Source organism: Emys orbicularis (assembly GCF_028017835.1).
Source record: "Emys orbicularis isolate rEmyOrb1 chromosome 15 unlocalized genomic scaffold, rEmyOrb1.hap1 SUPER_15_unloc_2, whole genome shotgun sequence".
In the NCBI taxonomy this organism is placed as follows: Eukaryota; Metazoa; Chordata; order Testudines; family Emydidae; genus Emys; species Emys orbicularis.
Window position 1 is genome coordinate 76284 of NW_027045141.1, and position 14473 is coordinate 90756.

Below are 14473 nucleotides of genomic sequence, written 5' to 3' on the forward strand. Positions count from 1 at the left end.
CATGGAACTTGCACAAGAGACAGCCACCCCCCTCCCCCCGGCTCTAACCCACTAGGCCCCACCCCTCAGCCCAGAGAGACTCCTCCCACAGCCAGGGATAGAACCCAGGAGTCCCACCTCAATCCACAGACTACGGTGGCTTTGCCAACCCCCTCAGCATGGCAGGAAAGATCCGGTGACACCAGGAGTCTGTGCAAATTCCTTTACTGACACCCAAACTGCATACAACGTTCACAAAAAGTGCTCTTCAAAAAAAATTGGGGGGGAGGGAGGGAATTAACTTAAGTTTCAACAGCCAGTTTCCCTTTGAACTGAGGAAGCTGTGGGAGGGGGGAGACTAGCCCCTCAAAAAGTCTTTTTTTTGTTTTTTAAACTTAAAGATTGTGTTCAGTCCCCCCTCAGGGTTCACATTCTTGGCTTCGATCAACAGCGAGGAGAGGGGGGACCGGGTGGCGTTTGGGGTCTCTGTGCAGTACGAGGTAACTTGGGGATACGGGCAAGATGGACACCTACAGGAGAGAGAAAAGGTGGTCAAACTCTGAAACCGAAGCCCCTGGGGGGGAGGGGGGGAAGAAGACCCCAGCACTCAGCAGGAGACTGAGCCAAAAACTTAATCAAGGTATGTTTCACAGGGTGAGGCCAGATCGGCTAGGCCAGCGGCCAACCCAAGTCTGTATCTGATCAGATCTACAGGCCAGCTAAGCTACCAGCCCTCGTCACTTGGTGGCCAGCTAGATTATTAGCTAGCAGAAGAGATCTGCTCACCCAGTCATGCCAGTCTTTCCGTATCAAGCCATTGGCACCCGACGCCTTCCCCTCCCCTCGCAGAGTCCTTACCAGCTGGCAGCTCTCTGCATCCCCTCACTATTACGCCAGCAGGGCTGGAGCAGGGTCCCCCCCGGGCTCAGGCGTCGAAGTCTGCAGAGAGAAACCCCAGGTTAGTGACTACCCTGACAGGCCTTCCTGCTTCTGGGGGCGGCCAATGAGCAGCCGCTGGTGTCGGGGCGAGAAAAAACCCCAGGGCTGTGGGCAAGGGGCTGATTTTGGAGCACGCTGGAGGCCGGATGGCCCACCGTGATGCCACGCTTGATGGTCCAGAGCACTCTCATGGCAATGTGAGCTTAATGCAGGAGGTTCAAGGAGAAGCTGCCATCTGCTGCGGGCCAGCAGGAGGGGTACCACCACCCAGCCATGATCTCCTGTAGGTCAGAGTGGTCATGCCACCCGCACCCTGTCTAACCCTGCAGACACTGGCTAATGACTCATGGGTTTGCCATTCCCTAGGGGCACCGTGCCAGGATGGTTGGCAGATCAGGTTTCACCCAGAGCAAGTCCTGACTAGCTCTCTCCTCTCATTCTTCTACCTCCAACCACACCCTACAGCCAGGGGGCACGGCGCCCGCTGTACAGACATGCCAGGTGGATCCAGGAAGCGCCAACTGCTGGGAGCTGCTCCCAGAGAGCTAGGTGCCATCAGAATGCCCCACAAGAATTAACTTGTTTTTGTACAGCTGCTGCCTGGCAGCACTAGATTTTTGCCACGCTGTGGCACCAGGTTATACCACCCAGTCCCCTGCCCAGAGCTGGGCGCTTACATCCACAAGCTGTCGCTGGATCTCAGGCGATGGCTGGGAGGGACCCTCCGGAGCGGGGGCAGCAGGTTTGCTGGCTTCCACCGCTGGTTCCTGAGTGGTGGCCGGGGTGCTGGCAGCAGGGGTGTCCCCCCCAGCGGCAGAGCTCAGAGCAGGCTGGTCTTTGGAGGCGGTAACGGTCGGCTAGGGTGGAGAGATCATACGGCATTTCAGTCACGAGTGTTTCTCGTCTGGACAGCACCTTGCTGCCCGTAGGCCTCACTGAGCCAGCCAAGACCAGCTGCTCATGTGCCATGTGAAACGGACCCAGGAGTTCAGGGAGGCAGAATGTAATTGCTCTGATTGGACTATGGGGCTAGCGCCCCCTGCTGTTCTGCAGGGTGTAATGATCAGTCAGTGCTCTCAGCTTACAGTAGGAGACTTAAGAAGCTAGACTACAAGAGAGATAGGTCAACGCAAGGAGGCTCACGTTTATCTGATTGTGGAAGCGTCTACGCTTCAATATTCCTCCTGCCGACAGCCGCCGACTTAACTCCACCTCCACGAGCGTGCTTATCACAGAATATCAGGGTTGGAAGATACCTCAGGAAGTCATCTAGTCCAACTCCCTGCTCAAAGCAGGACCAATTCCCAACTAAGTCATCCCAGCCAGGGCTTTGTCAAGCCTGACCTTAAAAACCTGTAAGGAAGGAGATTCTACCACCTCCCTAGGGAACCCATTCCAGCACTTCACCACCCTCCTAGTGAAAAAGTTTTTCCTAATATCCAACCTAGACCTTCCTGTACTGCGACTTGAGACCATTGCTCCTTGTTCTGTCATCTGCCACCACCAAGAACAGCCGAGCTCCATCCTCTTTGGAACCCCACCTCAGTAGTTGAAGGCTGCTATCAAATCTCCCCTCACTCTTCTCTTCTGCAGACTAAATAACCCCAGTTCCCTCAGCCTCTCCTCGTAAGTCATGTGCCCCAGCCCCCTGATCATTTTCATTGCCCTCTCTCCAGCATTTTCATCGCTGGACTCTCTCCAATTTGTCCATATCCCTTTGCTAGTGTGGGGACCAAAACTGGACGCAATACTCCAGGTGTGGCCTCACCAGTGCTGAATTGAGGGGAATAATCACTTCCCTCGATCTGCTGGCAATGCTCCTACTAATACAGCCCGATATGCCGTTGGCCTTCTTGGCAACAAGGGCACACTGCTGACTCATCCAGCTTCTCATCCACTGTAACCCCTAGATCCTTTTCTGCAGAACTGCCGCTTAGCCAGTCGGTCCCCAGCCTGTAGCAGTGTATGGGATTCTTCCAACCTAAGTGCAGGACTCTGCACACATCCTTGTTGAACCTCATCAGATTTCTTTTGGCCCAATCCTCCAATTTGTCTAGGTCACTCTGGACCCTCTCCCTACTTATGTCGACTGTTACTGGCTTTCAGAAGCCGTCCTGCAACGCCCTGCCTTGACAGGACAAATGGATACAAGCTCTCCTGAGGAGGACACGCCACGCCAACACGAGGAGCAAAGCTTAGACCTGCACGAGCGATGGAATTACTGTAGAGGCTCTAAGCGGATGTAAGTTAGGTCGACTTTAATTTTGTCACAGAGCTCAAAGAGGTCAAGACATGACTTGATTAGTGCATGGGGAGGAAGTGCCAGATACTAAGGTGGCTGGACATGAAAGCCAGACAAATTGCTGTGGAAAATAAAGCACCCAGTGTGGGGGAAGTAGCGCTTGAATCCAACTTCCAAAGGGAAGCAGGACATTCTCGGTCTCTCAACGGCTTCAGATCCTGACTGGCCGGCCTTTCTGGGAAGACGCTTTAGTTCCTGGGCTCAGGACAGGATGAAGTTTAATGACTCGTGAGCGACATACCAAGTCAGATAGACGATCCCTTCCGGCCTTAAAAATCTAAGTCAGGTGAACGCGGGCGCTTCAGAGCGCCCTTAGCTAGGGCGTTGGTTCAGTGTTGACTCGGGGCAGGGAACCACCTACTGAGTCACCCACACAGGAGCTCAGGCCCAACCCTGTGTTAACTTCCTTGATCTGATAAGGTCGCAGCCCAACAGCTGGTGGGGCTGGAGCCTACTGGGAAGTGTCTGGGGGCCTGTTCCCTTCAGTTGCATTGCAACATTGGCCTGCCAGGGCTGTAAAGCTGATCGAGCGGCTTCCTGCACAAGAAGGGGCTTGGATGATTCTCCATCCCTGGAGTCTTTAAACCAACACTGGCCTCAGATACGCTCTAGCTCAAGCTGAAGTTATGGGGCTTGCTGCAGAAGTTGCTGGGGGCATTCTGCGGACGCAGGAGGTCACAATTTTCCCCCTTTCCACCACCCCCCCAAACCAGAGTCCCTAATACCGGGGCAGGCAAACATTTTGGCCTGAGGGCCTCATTGGGTTTCCGAAATTGTATGGAGGGCCGGTTAGGGAAGGCTGTGCCTCCCCAAACAGCCAGGCGTGGCCCGGCCCCCGCCCCCATCTGACTCCCCCTGCTTCTCACCCCCTGACCGCCCCCCCCCTGGGGACCCCTGTCCCATCCAACCACCCCTTCTCCCTGTCCCCTGATCACCCCCGGAACCCCTGTCCCTGACTGCCCCCCGCTGCCCCATCCAACCCCCGCCTCCTTCCTGACTGCCCCCCTGGAACCCCTACCCCCATTCAATCCCCCTGTTCCCTGCCCTCTGACCGCCTCGACCCCTAGCCACAACCCCGCCCCGACCACCACCCCGAACTCCCCTGCCCTCTATCCAACACCCCCTCCCTGCCCCCTTACCGCGCTGCCTGGAGCGCCGATGGCTGGCAGCACTACAGCCGTGCCGTCCAGAGTGGCAGGACAGGCAGCTGCGCCGCCCGGCGGGAGCCAGCCATGCCATGGCATGGCACAGCACAGAGCACTGGGTCAGGCCCCAGGAGCTCGCCGCCCACAGCATTGCGCCGGCAGCAGAGCGAGCTGAGGCTGTGGGGGAGGGGCCAGGGGCTAGCCTCCCAGGTAGGAGCTCAGGGGCCAGGCAGGAGGGTCCCACAGGCTGGAGGTGGCCTGCAGGCCATAGTTTGCCCACCTCTGCCGTAGTACCCAGTACAGCCAAAAACCCTGAGCCACGTCTGACTGTGGGAGGGGCCAGTTTAGTGCCAGTCTTACCAGCTACGCTAAGATACCCACGTTTAAGACTGCCATTTAGTGCCAAGACACCGACGAGCCGGGATCTAAGTCTTTGCAATTTTAACACTGGGGGTTCAAACTTCACTAGGTCCTTCATCTCTCTCATGTACTTCTCTGCCACCCTCCCCCCCCCCCCGATATCCATAGCGTTTAAATGCTTCACTATTTTAAGGTGGGAGGGGAACCACCACCCCTATGAGGTCAGGCCAGTGCTACAATCTTCATGTTAGACAAGGGAAACTGAGGCACGTAGAAGCTAAGTGACATGCTCACGGTCACACAAAGTTGAGCACAGCAGGATTTGAACTTCAGTCTTCCAAGACTCAGGATGGGGTCCTAACCATTGGGAAATCCCAAGCAGCTTATTCCCATTAAGCTTAGGTGGAGAACTTCCATTACAGCTTTCAGTTGCTCAGAGACCATCTCTCACCTGCTGCGCTTGGGGGGATAGATTCTGGACCCCCCTGGTTTACTGCCTCCTCTGATGCCTATCCCCACATGGCACGTGTGTGTACGTACACACACACGCCATCCAACCCACTACGTCCCCATATGGCATGTGCGTGTACGTACACACGCCATCCAACCCACTACGTCCCCATATGGCACGTGCGCGTGTACGTACACACACACGCCATCCAACCCACTACGTCCCCACATGGCACGTGTGCGTGTACGTACACACACACACGCCATCCAACCCACTACGTCCCCACATGGCAGGTGCGCGTACGTACACACACACGCCATCCAACCCACTACGTCCCCACATGGCATGTGTGTGTACGTACACACACACCCCTCAGTTGCCCTGAGCTCCCCTGTCCGAGAAAGGAGTCGAGTGGCCATGGTTTTAGGTACCGAGTACTTGCCACCAAGGAATTGCCCATCCCAGCTCTCACCTCTGCCGCCGCCGGCCGGGTGCCAGCTGTTTGCTGCCGTCTGCGCTGAAAGTAGGGCCGGTTACGCTGGCGCTGGGGTTCGGGACGGATGCCGTCTGCCGGGGCTGGCACCACTTTGGTCTCACCGTCGCCTCCTTCAGTGGTGGGTTGTTGTGGCGGGCGGGGGCGGAAGGGTCTGGATCGGGTGTGGGGCGGGGATGGAAGAGGGTTACGAGCAGGCCTCTGCAGGGCCAGGAGGTCTAACCTGCTTTGGCCAGACTCCCAGAGAACCTTTTACTAGCACCACTACTCTGTGCCGAGCATGTGAATGTGTGACCGGCAACCTAAGCGCTCTGAGTTAGCCAGACTTCCCATTGTATCCACAGAGCAGCAGCTTGCCCGGAGCTGGGAATGGGACCCAGGTGTCCTGGCTGAAAACTGCTGATGGAAAATTGGGTTTTGATTAAATGAAGGTTTGACAGAAAAAATTGATAATAGTTTCCCTGGAAACTGACTGCTCAGAAGCCCAAGAGTTTCCAGTTCCACAAGATTTCAATTCTGAAATGTCACAGCTGCACCTCGTGGGAACTGTAGCTTGGCTGCCTCATGTTGTCCATTCCCCTATATGGTCTGACTCCTTGGTTGAACTCCATCTCCCATAATGCATTGCCTTATCAAAAAGCAAGACTATGGTGCATCATGGGAACTGTAGTTTGGGGGGGGGGGGGGTGTCTCATGCTCCTGTTCAGACTACAACTCCCATGATCTTGCTTCTTGGTGAGGCAATGCATCATGGGAGAAGAGATGGTCCAGGCATCTTGATTACAACTCCATCTTCCATGATGCACTGTCTTGCCTCACCAAGAAGCAAGACCATGATGCATCATGGGAGTTGTAGTTTGGGTGCCTCGTGCTCCCAATTCCCTATGGTCTGGGCTCCCTGGCTGAAGTCCATCTCTCACGATCCATTGCCTTGCCTCAGAGACATGAGCAGGGTGCATCATGGGAGTTGTAGTCTGACCAGGAGAACAGGTGCACGAGGCACCAAAACTACAGTTCCCATGATGCACCATAGCAGCATTTCAGAATTAACACATTTGGGTTTCTCCCCCCCCCCCCCCAACTGAAGATACAAAATGTTCAGTTGAGTCATTTTCTGACCAGTTCTTGTCCTGATTTGAGCAAGTCTCAGTCACCGGGAATTCATTCACTTCCCACACTACTCATCCAGACCCAAGGTTTCAGCCACCCACACTATCTGGGGGGGCGTAATAGCAGGGTGCCTCAGGCCTCGTCGACACAACTTGTGCCACTAACTATGACAAAGTAGTACAACCCTCCTAGTCTGGAGGGTTATAATGGTATAAAGGTACTTCCGTCTAGACAAGTATAGTCACCTTTAGAGCAAAGTCACCCCCCCCAATCAAAAGTAATATCCTAGGAGAAACCCTACACAGGTAGCATGTGGTGCTAAGTGAAGACAGAGGCCTAGCGGTATTGGAAAACCCCTATTCCCTAGAAGGCCCCCAGATACAACCAGTAGGGTACATGCAGCTCTAGCATTAAGATTCCACACCAGTTACACTGGTATTGAGGCCTCCACGGTTAGGCCAATGACTGGCCTCGCGATTAGTGGGGGGACGGCGTTCCGATAGACTAGAGGTGTCTCTTTTCCAGTGCAGCTTTGGGTATTGCTCCCTGAAAAGGGGGAGATATCTGGCTCACCTTCCATCATGAAGAGCCAAATTTAATCCACAGCTTCCAAGAGACGGTTGTTTTAGTGCATCAGGGCAAGCCTCAGTTCCCAGTGTTCAAACAGCAGCTACATGATCGCGCTTTCAGATTGCTGGTCCCAAATCGCTGCTTGGGACGCTTGCAGATACCCATCTGCTAATCCCAGTCTAGCCCTGGGAGGCTAGACCATTTCCCATTACCATTTTCCACCCCATCCATCGTTATTCTAAGCCACTTTTCTCCCGAGCCAGCCTCAGGGCAGGCCTCGCTGCTTTCAGTTGTGTGAAGGCAGGAATCAAGCTTTGATGAACTCTTCTAGCAAGATCACCTGCTAGGACAGCGTGGAAGGGGACAGTAACTGGGCGCTCTACTCCTGTGTTTATGGTGGTCCCACAAAAAAAGGGCTTCCGTTTCCCCACTGGAGCAGAGATTCAGGGTGAGATTTTGATCCTTAACCCCCAATGGAAACGGGGTTTTCAAGTCCCACCTTTGACCATCCCCACCCTTAATTTAGGAGGGAGATGGATCGCACAGGCCTGTTTTAGAGACAGATGGGAGACTGGCCCAGTTGAGATCTCAAAGCAAAATCGGATCACTGGCAGCTGCCGCCACAGTGGAGAAGGGACCAATGGCACAGCAAGCCAGCGAGGGACATCCCGCTAGCCAGAGGAAGCTGGCCTCTGCACACTTACCTGCGGTATCTGGGCCGGAAGCGAGGGGCCGGAGCTCTCTCCCCTGCCTGGACTGGCGGTTGCTGGTCTCCCTCCGGCTGGGTGGCATCTTTAGGTTCTGCGCCTTCCGTGCCCTATGGCAAACAGAACTCTGATCATATGATCTTGTGACGGATCTGCCTCTAAGAAGGTAGATGAACCTGCGCATGAACTCTGCCGTCTTACAGGCCCAAATACTATCCCACAGGGCCTGGGATCAGCTAGCAGAGACCAGGCTGCTTCCCCCTTGCCATGCCCAGGCCTCACCTGCACCAGCTGGGCTTGCTGCTGGATCGGAGGCCGGGGCCCACGCGCAAATCTCCGGCGGAAGAAGAACGGCAGAGGGCGCCTCCTGCGGGGCTGCTGCTGCATGGCATTGTCAGCTCTCTCCCCCTCGCTGACCGGCTCGGTGGCCCCTTCCACTCTGGTGGCGTCCTGCGGTGGCAGCTGGGCCTGCCGGGGCCTAGGGATGAATCTGCGGAAGCGCCGGCGGTTGGGGGCGTAGCGGCTGCCTTTCACCGGCACACCGCCCGGGCCAGTGACGTTGGCCGCCTCGGCGCCCTGCAGCAGACGTGAGGAGACAAGCCCTGAGCAGGGGAAGCAGACCCCCCCTTACTCCTGCCCCAATCTTTGCCAGCTCCCCTGCACGCATCGGCCCGGCCTCCCCGCCTCACCTTCTCTCCTTCCACAACATCAAACTCCACTGTCTCCCCATCACCGACGCTGCGCAGGAACTTCCGAGGGTTGTTCCTCTTGATGGCTGTCTGGAGGCAGCAGCAGAGAGAAGAGATTGGGGGGCGGGGTCAGCTTGCCCCAGGAGATGGGCAAATTTGAAGCTACATCCCATGGTCCCTGAGACTGATGAGAAACAACTGCTCCTCCCACCCAGCTCTTCATGTGGAGAGCGACCCAATCCAGGAACAAGGGGCCATCTCCATGCTGGGCTTCTCCATGCTCCCAGTTAGGGCCAAGCCGTTGCTTGCCCCATGGTGCTAGAACGGGGCGGGCAAACTTTTTGGCCTGAGGGCCGTATCGGGTTTTGGAAATTGTATGGAGGGCTGGTTAGGGGAGGGGGTCGTGGCCCTGCCCCCACCCCGGGACTCCTGCCCCAACCACACCCCTGCTCCCTGTCCCCTGACTGCCCCCTGCCACCCCATCCAACCCCCCTCCTCCCTGACTGCCCCCCGGGACACCTGCCTGCATTCAACCCCCATTCCCCCACCACCACCACCACCCCAACTCCTATCCACACACCCGCCCCCGACCACCACCCCAAACTCCCCTGCCCTCTATCCAACCTCCCCTGCTCCCTTACCACACTGCCTGGAGCACCGGTGGCTGGCGGCGCTACAGCCGCACCGCCTGGCTGGAGCTGGGCCACGCCGCCGCCGCCACCACGCAGCTCAGAGCACCGGGTCAAGCCGGGCTCTGCAGCTGCGCTGCCCCCAGGAGCTCACAGCCCCGCCACCCAGAGCATTGTGCCAGCGGCGGAGCGAGCAAGCTGAGCCTGTGGGGGAGGGGGGACAGCAGGGAAGGGGCCGGGGGCGAGCCTCCCGGGCCAGGAGCTCAGGGGCCGGGCAGGACGGTCCCGCGGGCCGGATGTGGCCTGCGGGCTGTAGTTTGCCCACCCCTGTGCTAGAAACAAGCTCAAGTCCCGCCAAAACTGAGTGGCCCAAAAGGGTCACTGCCCACCTGGAAACCGAGGGCACTACCCCAGTTCCGCCCCCTCGCCCCAAACTCCCTCAACCCTGGCAGAGCAGAATTGCAGCTGCTGGGCACCAGCTACCTCAGAGACCCACAGGCGCACAAGCCACTCGGGGCTAGAATTTGAGTGATCACAGAGAGGTGGAGCCCCATTATGCCCATGTGCGCCCGGCAAATGCTGCTTCTCAAAGAGCAGGCCCAGGAACAGAAGGAGAGCCTGGGAGACAGTTGTGCTCGGCCAAGGGCATGGGGAAGGCCTGGGGGGTGTCTGGCATGCCAGGTGCCAACCAGTTCCTGAAACCGACGAGAATCACGTCCTGAAACTGACCAAGGTCTTACCTGGTGCACAAAAACATCCTCCTTGGTGTCGTTCCTGCAGGGATGGAGAGAGTTTGAGTGATCACGGCTCCGTGCCTGGCACGGTGACGTGGCCCATACACAAGCCACCAGGCCCTGCATAATCCTGCCTCTCCCTCGGTTAGAGCCCACCATCCCTGTGCTTTCAGCTGCCAGGCTCCCCCCACCCCCACCCCGCCCTCCTCTCTTGCAGTCCCCATACCCCCTCCCAGTGCCTTGCTTGAGCACTTTAGAGCAGGGAACAGATCGGGTGTGAGTTTACAGTGCTACGCTGCAGCTGTCAAAGCCTCCAGGCGCACCTAGGAGTCTTGCGCCTTTAGCAGTAAGGCCAAGACAGCACCACAATGGATGCATGGAAGGTCTCAATCTCTGCACCTAAAACGTAGGTCGATCCACTGACGTCGCTCAGGGCTGCGAAAAAGGTCGCGCCATGAGGCGGCACAGCTCTTGCAAGTTTGAGGCCACGGCCCCGGCGGAGCGTGGCAGATCCCAGCGGCATCAGCATCTCATTGATCTCTTCTGGATGTTCGGGCGCGCTGAAGTACTCAATTATATCTTGGCTGAGTGCTTAAACCTCACAGCCCACTTATTATACAGACACTGAAGCCCATATCCTCTGCTGGGGTCATACGGATGCCAGCTGAGGATCTGGCCACAAAGGCCATTTGCCAAGGTCAGAGAGGGGTCTAAGCCCAGTTGAGATAACATGCCACAAGTTGCAGTAACACAGGATCTTTTTTGGTCAGGGATCAAATCAAGGACTTTTAAGCAATTAAAGAACCACCCATTCTTCAAGCAGAATATTAGCCAAGAGGTGAAACTGCCCCGCCCCCAGCATTTCCATGAGGTGCGAACACTGGTTGTCATTCCGCTTCGGAGAGAACTAGTGCACGGCTGATTTTTAACAACAAATCCCAAATAGCAAGGTGTTTAAAGAACCGTCCCCCGCACCTAACCCGTAAGAGCATTGGGGATATCAAGGCTCATCTTTGCTGGATGCCTCTGTGGAGGACCGCATTGGGATCTCAGCTGTCAGAGAACCTTTGAGTTTCCCTCCCAAGATAACTTGTTTACACAGAGAGGGCTAATCCTATTGCTTACGTTTTCATAGACACCAAGGAAGCCACTGCAGTTTGATGAATTCTTTAGTCACTTAGAAAAAAAAAAGCCACAGAAAAATCTGGATTTCTAGTGAAAGACGTTTTTAAAAGCCTTTTGGGTCTTCATACAAATCCAGTTCAAATCAAGTCAAAGTGCGAACCATTTTAAAAGGCTGCACTAGCCATGAACATTTATTAACCCAGCAGTTCATAGAATCATAGACTTTAAGGTCAGAAGGGACCAATATGATCGTGTAATCTGACCTCCTGCACAACGCAGGCCACAGAATCTCACCCACCCACTCCTGTATCAAACCTATGTCTGAGCCATTGAAGTCCTCAAATCGTGGTTTAAAGACTTCAAGGTGCAGAGAATCTTCCAGCAAGTGACCCATGCCCCATGCTGCAGAGGAAGCAAAAAAACCCCAGGGCTTCTGTCAATCTGCCCTGGAGGAAAATTCCTTCCCAACCCCATCTCTATCCACCCTCTGGCAACTGTATTTTACTTGCCTGTCAAAAGAACTCCCCCTGGTCCAACAAGGTTTTCAAAGGGGTGGGCTGTCTGGCCACTATTGGTCGAAACCAGGTCTATTTCAGTTTTAGTTTAGTCATTCAGGTACACACAGGTGAATTTAAAACAGCTGACCCCCAGTTCCAATTCAGTGTTGTTCCTCAGGAGATGGTATTCACACGTCAGAGGGGGACAGGAGTGTGGTGGGAAGTAACTTACTGGGCACTGGCTCTGCCCAGATTCCAGGCACAACTTGCAGGGCGGGGAAGAGGTAGGAACGTGTCACTGGAGCATGTCACTGGACCACCAAAGTAGGACTTACAGTTGAGAAGTTAAGCACCTCCTGATACGTCTCCTAAGCGCTGTGGTTTGCTCGGTAAAAGACGGTTATCGCGGTCTCAGCTCTGCTTAAGAAAGTCTGATCCCCGCCCCACCAAGTCGTCTCCCTGCGCGTGAGCCCCCCAGCCTCAGCCCTGCCGAGTCCCAACAGTCTAAGCGGGGGGTGGGGCGCTTACCTGTTAATAAATCCATAGCCGTTGCGAACATTGAACCACTTAACCGTGCCCAGCACCTGGGTGGCTGCAGGTGGTTTCCCAGGGAAGAAAGTGGAGAGGTTACAGGTCAGTCACCAGCCACCCTCAGCCAGCAGCCCTTCCCCCTGGGCTGTTGATGGGGCAGGCAGGGAAGCACCTCTGGATAAGCCCTAAAAGTCTAGGGCACTCCAGCCCCAAGGCAGAGACCCCACACTCCTCACCCCCAGCCAGGGTCAGCCTTCCCAATACACACCCCACGCCGCCCTCCCCTTCACATCTCTTCCCGCCCCCATGGCCCACTGAATTCATAGGCGCCGATTACAAGGCCAGGCAGGACCACTGATCAGCCCATGATCTCTCCCACCCCCTTCACCCACACAACCCACGTATCCCATCCCCCCCGATCCCACCACCCCTTTCCTAATGCTAGAAGCTAATCTTCCTCCCACAAACCATCCCCCCTTCCAGCCCCCCCCCCCCCATTCCTCTCGCAGCCACAACCTCACACACAGAACCATCCCTCCCTGGAGGCACCCTCCATTTACACCCAGCCCCTAGAATTCCCTCCCTCCCTCCCCACTCAGACACCCATCTCCAACACCTTCAGGTCCCAGCTTCCCTTTACATGCCCCCAGGTGCCCTTCCCCCCCCCCTACTTCAGCCTCTGCCCCCCACCCCTCATCGGTTTGGCTCCACCCACTATGGGGGTCCAGCCCACTCTTTAGATTCCCCTCAGCTCTCAGCCAGGCCACCTCCCATCCCCACCCCCTGCCCAGAATGGGTTTCCTCACAACCCCCGCCCCCTCTACTCACCTGAAGAACCACTTAGCCCCACGCCTGCCTGATTTGGAGTCTGTTTGACCCCACCCCCCCAATGTAGTTGGCTCCACCCCACCCCCTGCTGCTCCAGCTCAGTTTAACCTCTCCCTTAAGAGCCAATGATGCACACACCACCTACTCGCCCTAGGCCATACTTGGCCCTAGCCCCTAGACCCCATCCTCCCCCTTAGAGGCACTTGGCCCCTCCTCCCCCAGGCTCCACCCCCCAGGACACACCCACTGCCCCCTTCTTCACCCCTTCCTCTCCCTTCCCTTGGACAACGCTTAGCCCCACCACTGCCCAAGCCCCACCCCTAGAACCATTGGCCCCACCCCCCAGGACACGCTTGGCCCCGCCCCTCCCCTAGCCCCACCCCTAGGGCACACGTGGCCCCACCCACTAACCCAGCCCCCCTCCCTGGGGACGCGCCTGACCCCGCCCCTACCGCAGCACGCGCTCAACCCAAGGCCCCGCCCCTTCTCCTCACCTCCCGCAGGCGCTCGGCGCCGCCCCCCGAGGCCCCGCCCCCCTCAACAGCCGGCGGGCGCTCGGCCCCGCCCCTGCTCCTCACCCAGGACGCGCTTGGCCGCCTGGCCGCGGGCCGGGGCGGACGCGGGGGCCGGGGCGGCCCCGCCCGGGCCGGGCTTGGCCGACTCCCCCGCGGGGCTCTCCCCGGCGCCGGCCCCACTCTCCGCCTCGCTCAGCATCACCCGCCGCCGCTCCTCAGCCACCGCCTCGCGCCGCCGGCCCCGCCCTGCCGCCGCCCAATCGGCAACCGCCCCGCGCGCGCGCGCCAGCCAATCGGCGGCCCGCCTTTTATCCCCCCCGCCCCGCTCCCTCGCGCCGCTCCTTCGCGCCCCGCCCCGATTGGGCCGCGCCCACCCCTCGCGCTCCCATTGGCCCGCGGGGCCTTCCCCGGCCGTTGTGTGGCGGGCCACGCCCGCACGCCGCACGCTGCCCCCACGTGGGGCCAGGTGGCGGGACGCCGGCCCGAGCGCTGGGCCTCGGGGGAGGCGCCCAGCTGCACGGGTCGGCATATATTTGCATACTGATGAGTCTATTTGCATATTATAGTCTCGCGAACCACCTGGTTGGGTGTTTTGCATCTAATTGCATCGAGGTCCTGTTCCTATAGGTGCATGCCGTTTTGCCGCGTGCATATATTTACATATTTTACACATGGCTGTGTAGCCTATTTGCATATTTAACATATATTTGTATAAACTATTTGCATATTGTACATACGGTTGTGTATGTGGGGGGAGGGATAGCCTGCTAAACCCAGGGTTGTGAGTTCAATCCTTGAGGGGGCCATTTTGGGATTTAGTTGGGGATTGATCCTGCTTTGAGCAGGGGGTTGGACTAGATACCTCCTGA

The 14473-nt window shown here is 57.2% G+C and overlaps 1 protein-coding gene across 1 annotated transcript; it reads right to left on the bottom strand.

The window, feature by feature from the left end:
- Nucleotides 1-398: 398 nt before the first annotated feature.
- YBX2 (Y-box binding protein 2) lies at nucleotides 399-13803 on the bottom strand. Its single transcript, XM_065422967.1, has 9 exons — nucleotides 13668-13803; nucleotides 12259-12322; nucleotides 10115-10148; nucleotides 8746-8835; nucleotides 8345-8632; nucleotides 8054-8166; nucleotides 5649-5823; nucleotides 1596-1775; nucleotides 399-509 (listed from the first exon to the last, which is right to left on the bottom strand). The coding sequence occupies exons 1-9, from the start codon at nucleotides 13801-13803 to the stop codon at nucleotides 399-401; spliced, it is 1191 nt and encodes a 396-aa protein (XP_065279039.1).
- Between the last annotated feature and the right edge of the window lie 670 nt (nucleotides 13804-14473).

Bases quoted from the DNA above. Each gene is read 5' to 3' on its own strand.
- YBX2 (XM_065422967.1), bottom strand. From the start codon at position 13,803: ATGCTGAGCGAGGCGGAGAGTGGGGCCGGCGCCGGGGAGAGCCCCGCG. The intron at 8,836-10,114 runs GTAAGACCTTGG...TGCTGCCTCCAG, and splicing joins AGGATGTTTTTGTGCACCAG to ACAGCCATCAAGAGGAACAA. The intron at 8,633-8,745 runs GTGAGGCGGGGA...CGTCTGCTGCAG, and splicing joins ATGTTGTGGAAGGAGAGAAG to GGCGCCGAGGCGGCCAACGT.